Below are 13,043 nucleotides of genomic sequence, written 5' to 3' on the forward strand. Positions count from 1 at the left end.
GGAGAGCAGGGGAAGGAGAGATCCTGCCTCTGTTCTCAGAGCCGGCGATGAATTTCCATTACGCTCGCTCTGACAGCTTTCCAATACCATCCAGCACTCGGTGTATTGTTGCTGATTGGGCTCCGAGCATCAACCATCCACTAATGACACATCAAGCGGCATGGCAGCACATTATTGACATGTCCATACAAATGGATGTCAGTGCTTCTTTTTTTTTCAGGCTCATATGGCACTGATGTACAGTTAAGGGTCACAAATATGCCGTGGAGAGGGAGAGTACAGAAAAGTATCAGCTCGTCCGAGCTCCTTTCAGTCAATATACATCATCATTTTCATGATACATCATTGATGTAAATGCAACCTCTCCTTCAATATCTTTCTTACCTGAAGGACACACACTCATAGTATCTTCTTAAAGCTTGTAGCATTACAGTACATTTACCTGCACACGCACACATTTGCCGTGGTAAACACCATCAGTGCCGTCTCGGTTCATCTGCATTGGACCAAACAAACCACCGCCTCCATGCAAATAAGCCTTATCAGACAGACGGGGGCGAAGCGCAGAGGTTTTTTATATGAACATACACCGTGTTAATGCTGATGGACTGATATGCAGGATGGACTGATATGCGGGATGAGCTGCGTCTGTGTTAGAGGATCTCATAATCCCAGCTGCTCAGCTCGCTGCCTGGGGGGAGCTGGGTAAATAAATAAAAGATGAAAAAGAGGAGATACGCAAGACAAAACTTTTTTTTCTTCTTCAGGCTCTCGCCTTATACTTCAGGATGATGTATATCATATAAACAGACAGTTTCTGAAATAAACTTCTGTTTTTTTGCAGAGTCAGATGAGAAGACCTCTCATGTAAATATGATTTCATGTGTCATTTTTTACATTTTTAATGCTTCTGTACAATTTAAACAAACAGTAAATAACATACTGTAGGGCTGCTGGTAGGCAGATTTAGTTGCATTTGAACAGACCCATGCTAACCTGCAAAGCTAAACTAACCTGGTATTTGCTGTTGTTTATTATAGGCATTACAGAAATGAGCATGATCTTACATCCAAGTTTTGGCAAGAAAACAGACAAGGCATATTTCCAAAGTGTCTAAGTATTCATGCAAATAAAAAATAAATACATAATATCACATTATTATATGATTTTGGCTATGCTGATGAGTAATGGGTGGTTATAATGACAGGTTAATTAAATCACTGATGTCCTATTAACGACCACCATTCACGCCTAATGAAGTGTGACAAGATTATTCAATAACAAATGTAAATTTAACTATTTTCCCGCATTATATAAGAATATAGAGTTACATTTTTTTATCAAGTGTAGAACTAGAGGAAGCAATAGAGAGAGATGGCAATAATAACTGCCCCGATTTTCTAAAAGCTGCGAAAATGAAAAGGAACAGTGGTGGTAAAGAAGTGGAGGGGGGTAGAAAGGCACAAGGAAGAAATGGATTAAGAAGAAAGAGCAAATAATAAGAGTGTGAACATGGGAGTGAATGAAGCACCCAAGGCCAGGAGGAGTGAAGGAATAACAGAGCTGAGAAGATAAGAGACCGAGGAAATGAGACGAGCAGGAAGGGAAAGAAAAACTAGGGGGAAGGCGGGAGAGGCAGTTCCTCACATTTCATAAGTTTAGTACTTATCAATGTGTTCATGTAAATGTATCGACTGCTTGGATAGTTCTGTTTGTTAATGTTTTTTTATTGATTACAAGATAAATATCAAAATATCCCTCAAGCATCTGCTCAGCGCCTCACAACTGAATTGATTTCTCATCTTTATAAACCTAACCCTAACCCTTGACCAGTGTTTTGAAATATTAATATTATGAACTAGATAACATTTATGCATAAAAAGATGAAAATCATTCAATGCAGAAAATTCTATCAAATATCATAATACATTTTTTTTTTAGCTTTTAGTCTGATTGAAGGATTTGATTTAGTATGAAGGAACATATGGTTAAAGAGAGATGATCTGAATGACCTCGGTCACATCATTAAAAGGACTCCTGCTGCCGCAGTGCCCTTGAGCAAGACACAAAAAGACCTCCATGTAAGGTTTGCATCTCGAGAAGGAAAGTCTTTGTGGGGCTAATAAAGCAGCTCATTTCAGTTTCCTGTCAAATTAGCACAAAGAAATCCCTTGCGAATGTTTCTCCATGTGTTTCATCTATCACCTCAATTAACAACTCTCTCGCACACAATCTGCTCAGTGCTGTAGTTCGTCGATTCATGGAGACATTAATCCGTACTCGTTTCCTGAACTTTAATTAGGACGCCCACTGACGAAGAGGCACGCTGTGGAAAACATATGACATAGCATTTTTTTTTTTTTTTTTAAACAGATTACTCATAAGACAATATCCTATGCTCAGTGTGACTGTGTGTTTGGCAGCAGCAGGCCTGGCGCTGGGTGACGTTTGATCAAGGACTTTTCCCAGAGCTGTCTAATGGTAGCATGTGTTTCTCCAGAGAGAGAGAGGCCGTGCTCACATGTAGATCATCAGGAAACATATGGGATCATTTTGGAGTGCGATAGCAACTTGTATACATGAAACTACCAAAACTGTGAAACACTGAAAAGATATTAGTGGAAACGCACAGGTGGCGAGCAACCTCCTGACCTTTTACCTTTGCTTTAGTTCACACAGTTTTACGGGTTCACAGAAGCTCGCTGCACCTGGACCGAGGCCTGTCGGAAGTATTTAACATATGCTAGGAACTACATGTGCGCCCAGACAAAAATAATATGATTCATTTGAAGCTGAGATACAGCAGTGCCAATGTGCGCTATCCTTCCAATCTATTTGATCTCGCTTGATTTTCTCCTTAGGGATAACAAAGGGGTGTTAAAAAAGGGAGGAGGACAAGAGGGGGCAGAAAGAGAGAGAAAGGAATAATACAGTCCTCCGTCCTTCTGTTGGTGGAAAAGAAAACATTCCTGGGATGTGTCTGCAGCACAGGGGGACATACTTGACCCAGGCAGTCACCCACGTACAATCACACAATCTAACCCTTAAAATGACCCGTTCAGAGGCCCATGCAGAAGAAGAGCTGGGGTTGTGTGCTGGTTCCCACGCGCACATACACACACATCTGCTGGAAGTCAGTGGGACTATCAGTCTGCAAGATTCAACGATCCCTCACAAAGCAGACAGACAGCTGAGAGTCTTTATCTGAATAAATTCCCTGTGTCATCATTAGTGGACGTACTAATGCATTTTTGTGTATGCCCTTCTACTGTAAGAGGGCTGCTCAAACTCTGTTTTAAAGGCAAAACCTCTAAAAGTAAAAAAATTATACTAAAAAGTTATATGTATTTAAAAGCCTGTTATCTTTAGGTACAGACGCCAAGTGAAGCATCAGTTTACGAGTCAGTCAGAGAGAGGGAGAGAGAGATCAGAACGAACAACGCCTCACTCAAAACATGTATTTGGCCCTGCAAGCAGAGTGCAAGCCTCGAGTAAACAGGCAATCTTTCACCATCAATCACTGTCTCACAAGCAGACAAACACACAGACCGTATACAATCATCTTCTCCAGTCACATGACCTCCACCTCTCTCTCATACACACAGACACACACACATTCTCCCACAACAAACAAAAACAGCTGCGAGCGAGAACTACTGGGACCAATTACGCACAGTAAGAAGTGGGCTGGAACTGGTTTACCAACGACTAATAACATCCACTAACCTCAAATAATAAGCCTCTATTGGCTGCAGCGTGGACCGGCCCACCTACACACATGCTGCTACCTCCCTTTCTATCAACCTCTCCCCTTTTTCTTTTACGCTCTCAGGACCTTTCACACTCATTACAGCCCCCTCCTGCATCCACTCTCGTTTCACTATTTGTCACCTTGTGCGCAAAGGTGAGCACAAATGTTTCTAGCAGATGCAAGCAGAGTCGCCCCAATAATAACTAATTTGCACACACACATTCAGAGATAAATGCACACACATGCTAAACCCCTGACACGAGTAATGGTGTGTGCGTGGGCAGAGAATATCATTGAGAACGGGGTAATGTGCAGCCAATGGCTTGCTGCTGTAGGTCTCGATGATGGGTGTGAGTGTGAGTCTGACTCACTACATCGCCCTGACTAATGTATGCAGGCCCCGGCTTTCTGCTGTAGACAAGACAGTGGGGAAATATGGAGCTTCATCATGAACACAGAAACACTCCATAAATCCTCTTCCAATATTTACGCCTGCAACCCTGAGAAGAGCTGAACCCTCGCACTGACAACACGTAACCTCACGACCGCTGTACTAATAATACAGCATCATAAAAAAAACGAGCAAGTACCATTATTTCAGATGCAAAACAAATGTTTTGCAAAAAATCCTGTGCTTGAGGGAAAATAAACACTGCACCTTTTTGAATGTCAAAGAGCAGACTTTCTGTGACTAATGTGCAAAAAACTATCATCATTTTAATTTCAAGATCAGCGTTTCAAACTTATTTCCTTCATGCATTAAAGAATGTGTTTATTTTACAAATTGCATCTTTTTTAATCTCTAAAAAGCATTTATCAGGAGCTAATGAATTCAGATTTCACGATAATTAATGAATGCATACTGCAGCGCTCGATAATTGAATAAATATTCATGAATTCCCATGTGATTTTTTCCCCGTAATATTTTACATATCCAACGATTTTTTTTTTTATTCCAGAAACTGCATTTTGTAGAGAGGACAGAAGGTGATAAAGCAAATTTACACTCTACCACAAATATCAAATTAATATAAAAACCTTTCAGTTTCCTGACTTAGAAAAAATGACTTTCAATAACATTTTTGGGGACTTTTGGTCCCTGGTTTTAGAACCTGCAACAACTATTGGTCATAACCAGATGAATGATGATAAATAGGATTAAAAAGGCAGAAACAAAGACTAATTACCAGGTTTGAAATGATTACCAGTTATCAAGAACAAGACACTGCTCCGAACCTGGAATTAACACACACACACACACACACACACTCTCTCTGACTTGTACTCTGTCAGCATCTACTGTACGTACAGCAGCTTCTCAATCAGCAGCTTCCGCTCTGTGCATCCACTCTGCCTGCACAGCTGCCCGCTCAGCTCTATAAATCATTGACAGGGTACCAAAAAAAACAAAATTACCCGCGTTCACTTGCTGACAAACCTCTTCATTTCAGGGGCAAGGAACACGCCATTTATCTCGGCAAACAATTAGGCTATAACAACTCTCAGAGGGAAACGATTTGGCTAATGGTGACAGAGGAAAATGTGCCTATTAAGCAGAGTATGTAACGCTGCGATGAGCTGGGGGGGTCCATCGCTACTGTACATCACCATCAGGATTAGGAATACTAAAAAAGACGTCTAAGCTGTTAAAATTCTGGCAAACGCTTCTGATCAAAGACCTCGTGCTCGTCTTTAAAAGCAAATGCATCGACGAGCCGTGACCTCATCAATATGCTGGAAGCAGAGACGGACAGGAAAAGAGGGAGGGAGGAGAGGAAGGTCATTTTTGCTGATGAGGAATGACAGCAGTGGCGAGGCAGAAGGCTCCCAGAGCTGAAACGCTCGCCCGACTGTCAGAGACAGCTCAACAGGAAAATCTACAGGATCGGCTCTTTTGGACAGGACCCATGAAAAAAGACGGCTTGTGGCCGCGCTGGTTTACACGCCACAAGAAATACAATGGACCAAGCTCAAAGATAATTCAGTGAGATAAGCATGAGGTTTCATGTTCTGGAGCAGTTACAAAACATGGAGAAAGTCTTACTTGCGTGTGAGTGAGAGCTCGGAGATCAACAGCATTGTTGTACACAAAGATCTGATGTTGTTGTACGATGTGCCTTATTTCAGGTATTAGTAAAATTTGATCGCAGTCTAAGTCAGGTATCAGCTCGGGTCTTGGTTCCTCAGAAGTGAGTGGAAATATGAAGACACATTGAAATAACACAACTAGTAAATCCACTGCACCTAATTTCTGTTACTTCTTAATCCAAATACTGAAGGTATTAAATATAAAGTTTATAAGCTTAAATCAATGGTATAGTATTAAAGATAACGTAGTTGGTAGAACGGTTGCATGACGCCGTCTACAAGAAAGAAGACGTCTCACTCTGTTTTGATTCGTTAGACCTAAATAAGAACTCAATTCCTTTATGGTTTCATAGTGGTGCTACAGAGTGGAGGTTACTCTCTCACAAGCTATCTTCGGCTGCAATTCCACCACAGAAACTTTCCCCAGGAACTAGGAACCCTCGCAGGAACTTTGAACTTTCTACCGCAGGGATCAGGGTCTAAATTAGGTTCTGGGATAATCTTTTTCCCCGCTAAAATAAATTCCCTTCTTGGGGGTGGGGCATCATGAAAGTACAGGAAACTGTTGGGGCAGGGGTTGCAGCTCTGAACAAGCCTGATTGGTCAAGTACTCCGGAATTTTATTTCAGCCGGTCAATCGCCACAATAGCTCCTAAAATCAGTCGAGCACTCCAGGTGTTTTGAATACACATGGTCGTTTTTACCACATACGACATAGTTCACCATATGAGTTGGAGGACATGTTGGAGAGAATTGTGTTTACCTGCTGGTTGACCCGGCAGTGCGAGGGTCCGTGGTGGATGAGGATCTGGACGATGTCCACGTCTCCCCTCCAGGCAGCCAAGTGCAGCGGGAAACAGCCTTTGCTGTCCGACACATTTGTGGACGCCTCAAACTGAAGCAGCTTCAGCACCACATTCCTGAAAGAAAGAAAAAGAGATACAGAAAAATATAAAGATCAACAGAGAGGAGAGCGGGAGGGAAGCAAATAAGATGGGCACTGACATCGATTTTACGGAATATTGTCACATTTCTACTGAGAGCAGCATATTAACCCTGATTTCGAACCCAAAATATTGGATTTTGGGGGGAAAACTAAGTCCTAAACAACTTTTATATATTTTAGAATGAATCTAGTTAAAGAAATCGGATGCGTTTCCTCTCATTACCAGTGCTGTTTTGTACTCAGACAGTTGAGCTGCAGGCTAAAAAAAATAGTTTTTTGCTGCCATATGACAGTTGAAATATTAACCTTGTGCGACAAGGTGAAGATTCCTCCTTGTGAGGAGGAAATAAGGAGTTGACCTGTAAATAATCAAGAATTGAGGAAGCTGGGCAGGTCAACAGTTAGATGGACGGACAGAGGGGCAAACAAAGTACTTTATTAATCCCCAAAGGAAATTGCGCAGTACTTTCCCTCTAATGAAGTAATCCCCATTACACAAATAGATGAAGAGGTATATCACCGAGCCTCGGATTCGTGTTGGAAATTAATTTAAGCAGCTGCTCAATTGTAATGTCAGAGATGGCGTTTCATATTAGCGAGCCTCCAGCTGAAGTTGTCACGTCTGGCGGAGGAGGAGAGGTGAAGTGCTTCTTCATTTGCATTGGAAATGTCAGGAGAAGCAGGAGGCGAGAGAAGGGCAGAACCTCTCCCAGGAGCAGGGGGCCCAGGGGACGCTTAATGAACTGCTTTGTTAATTCCACCAATTTAATCATATTTTCATATAAATTCCCTCGCGTTCAAGTGGCAGTTCGACGTCAGAGTCACACTGGGAGGATCTCGGGTCACAGACATATCGCATCGCCCCGGAAGCTTTTGGCGTCGCGAGACAAAAACTGCACACAAAATCATCTCAAAAAAACAATTCAAACGCAGCCAGAACAACAAATCTCTGAATGCAGCGCCGGCAGTTGCCAAGTTTCTTCTGTCTTTATCTTAATCGCCAGTTCCCTTTTTTACTTTCCCACCTCAACGCTAAATCACTCCTCTGCAGCTTTGTTCTTTTTGTCGTTTGGCGGCCTCATTTTCACTCCCTCCCTCGTCTCCTCTCCTCTCCCCTCCAGTTGATCTGAAGGAGGAATTCCACATAATTGCAGCCAAAACACAGCACTAATGCTTCAGTTCCGTCGAACTGCGATAGCGGTCGGGTTCGCAGCTCATTCACGCTGCGCAACGGATTTCTCGCCACTGTGTGAAACCGCACAGAGGCAAACACTCGAGAAAATGCACACATCCATTCCACTGCAGAAAAATACTATGTTGGGTTACGTGGTTTTTCGCTTAATGGAAAGATTACATTATTTTTCAATGATGCCAGTCTTTCGGCACTCATTCGATCAACTCAGACACCTGTCTTGATGCGGAACAAAATATATATTCCTTCCATTTTGGAGTCTTTTTTAACTTATTCATTCAAAATAGTATAAATATAATCTCAAGTACGACTACTTGCGACTTGTTTTGGGGGTTTCTTTTCTAAAAAATGTGCCCTCACCTCACATCAACAAGATAATGTTTGCCTTCTGGAAGAAGTCAACAAGTCCCAAGGACATTTCACTGGGAGAAGTCAGCTAGAAACACAAAAATGAACACACCTACCAGTGGCATGAAGTCTTTCTGTCCAGACCAAGAGGATGGCGTGGCCTCCAACAATTTGTCTCTAAAGCCTATTTTTCTTTCTTTACATTGTTGGTAAAAAAAAAAACACGTTTCCCACTTCTTCTTTTTCTTTTTTATTTGGTGCAGGTGACATTGATTGCGCAACCACGGAAACACTAATAAGCAGGTGGCATAATTGACGTTACCGTGGGAGCAGGGCATTCGCGTGCCCCTTGGGAAGGCGGTGCGTTCGTGTGCTCTGTGAAGGCGGACGGAGGAAAGGACGCGGACGCTGTGAACTCAACACTTGTAAAAACTTGTGTCTTGGCTACAAGGAGGATGGCGTTAGGCGCGTGTGAGAGATGGGCACAAAGTCTGCAAGTGATGAAAGTGTAACATTTGACGATGTCACATTAAACGCTACTATTTAGAGGAGATTTTAAAAGCAATCAATATGATTTTACAACTTGGCAACTCGTTTCTCAGTTGTTTTTCGATTTGAAGTGGCATTTACAAACTTATCAGTCGGAAATTCTTTTTTTCCCCAATTATTCCGACACTGCGTGAATGCACCAGTAGTTCCGAATTATCTCAGGCATAGAGGCAGGCTGATGGCTAGCTCGCTTATTAGCATAAAATGAGCCAGTCTTTGTCTACAGACCAACCGAGTCTCACAGCTATAAACTCTTTATATGACTTTTTATTAACCCCTTCACCTCATCAACAACAAAACAAGTAGTGGTCTGTTCGTGTTGTGTTGTGTTCACAACTTGTTTCCACTGCCCCCAAGTGGCCAAACACCAAATTAATTCAAGGTTTACCCGACAATAAGGTGCATCATCTCTCGCGTGGAAATAAATATGCACAGATTATTTCAACATTCAGATAGCCTAAAGCACAGTGCACAAAAACACAGTGAGTGAGAGTCAGAATGGAGACAGCGAGGCAATTTAAAACCGTTGCCTTCTTCATGAAAAAACATTTTGTCCCCACCTTCAACTCACCAGCATATTAATATTGAAACAGTACAGTGGATAGATTAAAAAATGAATCTATATTAATTTTGACAGGATTTTAGTAGTAAGTAATTAAACCGATTCTTTAACCTTCTCGAATTTGAAGATATGCTGTTGTTCTTAATCTTGTATTGTTGCAAATGAAATATGTGGGCGGGTTTTGAAGTGTTGAACCTTGGGGTTACTGGGAACTTCGAATATTCATTTTTCATAAATTACCTCAATTATTCCTTAATCGACATGATTACAATTTTAATCGAGACTGAAAAAAATTACTAGAAATCATCCTAGAGCATAAAACTCCAGTCCCTCAGACACTTGAACAAAGTGTTCACGGGAAAACCTTTTTGTTTTTGTTGCATTACTGTCAAACACTTTTACATTTCTGATTACATTCATCTTAATGAACACTACTTAACGTCCGTGTGCAGTCTTACCTGTGTCCATTGAGTGAAGCGTGATGTAAAGGTGTGTAGCCTGAGCTGTCTGTGCAGTTGACATTCAGGCCCTTCCACATGCTGTGAAGAGACAAATACATCAGAATTAATCAGAGTCACACACACACACACACACACACACAGCAACATTTACATCATCTCTCTGTACCTAAGTGGCCGCTACCCCGTTCAAAGCCTGTTTCCAGGTTTATAGCAAGGTTAAGTGTGGTTTCTGATGCATTTCTTTATACATTTTCTTCTGCTTCTTTTCTTTTTCACCAACTTGTTTGTTTGATTGTTACCTCCACTATCTGCTGCAGCTGCTGCTGCTTTAGAACGAGGAAATGACGCATTACACTCAGCCAGTCAGGATTCGTGTTCCTGGTGGAAGGTGCCAAGTGTTGGATAGGTGAAGGGGGGAAATCTTTGACAAAGATTCCTGTTAGATTATCATACTTATCCACTGATGGAGAGAAATATGACTGTCGAGAGTTACATCAACTATAAATTAGTGTTTCCTGTGGTAGTGGGGGTTCTTCCAAGGAGATTAGGGAGGCCAGAATTGCTGTTGCCTACGTTCTTTCCGTTTTTGTTTTCATTCTTCTGTTTTTAGGAAATCTTGCTTTTTGCTTCTCTAGTCTTTTTTCTTCACACAGCAGAATCATGACTTTATTGTATTTGGGTCCTGAGGCGAGAGATTTTCTTCCACAGCCAGAAGAGTTTAAGTCCTATTTCATCATTCTGGCAAATAAATAAAGTTAGTGAGGTCACCCCTTGTATTCGAGAAAAAAAAAAAAAAAAAAAAAATGCTGAGCATTCTAATAAAGCCACAGAAAACAGAACCTTGTACAGATAGCCAGATACACGGCATACCAGACACATTAAAATACACACTTGTGTACTCTCATTACACACATACTGATACAGCCCAGGGTTTTCCCAGTGCTATAATTATATGACCTCTCTTTTTCACACTAACTCCTCCGAGCCCGACAGAGAGAGGCACTAATTAGGTAAATTCCAGTCTGAGCAGCTCATGGGCTGAAAATCAGAATCACGTAACTTCCATAAGCGACTGCATCACCTTTTTAAATCAAAGACGACCCCCATACAATATTTCTGACAGAGTCTCAAAATGCAAATGTGTGTCTCACAGTATCTGTTGATGAAAGTCATTAAGAAAACGGAAATTTTACATTCTTTTTTTACATAAGATAGGTTTTTCCAATAATATAGCGCATTGCATTTTTCAATGGATATCTTTCTGTTTTAGGCAATGCAGTCTCTGAATTGCAACCTGGCTTTATTTAATAGCCAAAAAAATTAATAGAAGATTTTGCTGAGGCAAAGCATCCAAAACAATGTATTTTGCTGAATTTAAAGCTTAAATAAATGATGACAATTAACTACAAACGGGTCCAAAAAGCTTTGTTACACAATCCAAAGTATTATAAATATGAAGGCAACAGTCAGAAATATACGAATCTCTCACATCAACAAGGAGCAACAAAAGAGAAAAGAGTACACAGACACTCAAAGTATGTAACAGGTCAGAGGACAGGGACAGAGACACAAGCTTCTTTCTACTGGGTCATCTGTGTGCGTGTGTGTGTCCATATCGATCGCACTGTTCTGCTGACCCCTTTCAGCGCTGACCTATACAGCCAGTAGGATGGGTTGTTAAAAAGAGCAGGCTGACAGAAGATGAGGGGAGAGACAAAACAATAGATGGCAGGGAAATGCCAGAGAAAGAAAGAAAAGAAAAAAAAGACGAGGAGCGAAATTTCTATAATGAACTGTCCATCAAATGTAGACGAGTTGGATTCCGAAACATTCACTATAAAGATTACTTTTTTTTTTCATTTAATATATTTCTGATGTGTGTGCCTTATATAAAAACTAAAAAATACCTTTTGCTGCGTTGTTCATGTGAGGGACAGGAGGTTGGACATCTCTGGAGGTTGTTGTGTGACCTACATCATTACTCCGTGCTCTGGAGAAAGGTGGCTGCGGGCGCTGTGACTTTCGTCAAGAAAGTGCACAAAATCTCTCAAACTAACTTTTGTCTGCCCACAAAAAAAGTCAATGTTTATCGTCTAGTTTTTAGATATTAGCACTGATACATAAAGCTCCATACACAAGGTAAGCGGAGGAGAACTGGCTTATTATTTGAAGATTTTGTTACTACTAAAATGTTTGTCATTTTGGGAAATATACTTCCTTGCTTCTGGGCTTTAGATAAGTTAGAGGAGAGGGAATTCGTTTAGTGCGGAAGAACGACAGAGAGCAGGGGCAGTTGGTCGGCTCACAATTGCCCTAGTTTTAAAACATGTCTACCAGTAAGTGGGTATTAGAGGTGTTGGTGGGTTTATTTTTGAACTGTGGACCGAACCGGACTGAATGTTTCCCAGCATTAAACTACCATTGCAACATTTAAATTGGTTTTATCAAAAATATTCCATTTCCATCAGGTGTTTCTAATTCATCACCTCATTAATCCAGTACAACTACACAATTGTTCCATACACTCCCTCTAAGCCGTATTCTATATCTAATAGCTGTTTACTGAATAAACACAACTTTGAACACACGTACAAACACGCGTGCCTTCAAACATCTGCACACAGATTCATTAAAACTCGCTGTACAAGCGGTCTTTCATTGTGAACACAATCCCCCTTTTCCCACACGCCCACAAACGCAGCGTATTAATGCACAGCCACAGCAGTCAAACCCCCGAGTCACACAACCTCCATAAAAAAAACCCTGCACAAACAAATATATGTGGCCACTTTGTGAGGAACTGAGTCAACGCTGTTCTCAGTGTGTGTGTGAGACTCAGTGAGAGCCAGAGCTGAACAAGGTGTTGTGTTCACAACACCTTTTCCATTTCTTAGAGTACACGGTTATGTTATGTATGCATTTGCACTGACACTTGCAGTGGGCGTCAGTGGAAGAAATTCATCAGTGTTTCTGTTTCTATTCAATCTATGCAATTTGAAGTGCAAATTTAGCATTTTCCATGTTGGTAAAGGTCATAGGTTCAACATGAAATGATTTCTGAAGCACTTGCACATGGAATGCAAGTTCAAAAATCATACACGAGAAGTGGCTGTGCACAAAAACTTTCAAAAAGAAACTTACAATGA

At 41.2% G+C, this 13,043-nt stretch overlaps 1 protein-coding gene across 4 annotated transcripts in view; it reads right to left on the reverse strand.

Moving 5' to 3' along the window:
- The window catches only part of anks1b (ankyrin repeat and sterile alpha motif domain containing 1B), a 157,448-nt gene that overhangs the window by 108,579 nt on the left and 35,826 nt on the right, over nt 1-13,043 (reverse strand). For all 4 annotated transcript variants that reach the window (XR_007031776.1, XM_047336143.1, XM_047336142.1 and 1 more), the window contains exons 2-3: nt 9,895-9,975; nt 6,603-6,759 (exon numbers count right to left, since the gene is read on the reverse strand). Coding sequence is in view for 3 of the 4 variants with exons in the window: in XM_047336143.1 (XP_047192099.1) it covers nt 6,603-6,759; nt 9,895-9,975 (238 nt within the window). In the remaining variant the exon portion in view is untranslated. The remainder of the gene's footprint in view (nt 1-6,602; nt 6,760-9,894; nt 9,976-13,043) is intronic.

This window comes from Scophthalmus maximus, chromosome 12, assembly GCF_022379125.1.
Source record: "Scophthalmus maximus strain ysfricsl-2021 chromosome 12, ASM2237912v1, whole genome shotgun sequence".
Classification (NCBI taxonomy): Eukaryota; Metazoa; Chordata; class Actinopteri; order Pleuronectiformes; family Scophthalmidae; genus Scophthalmus; species Scophthalmus maximus.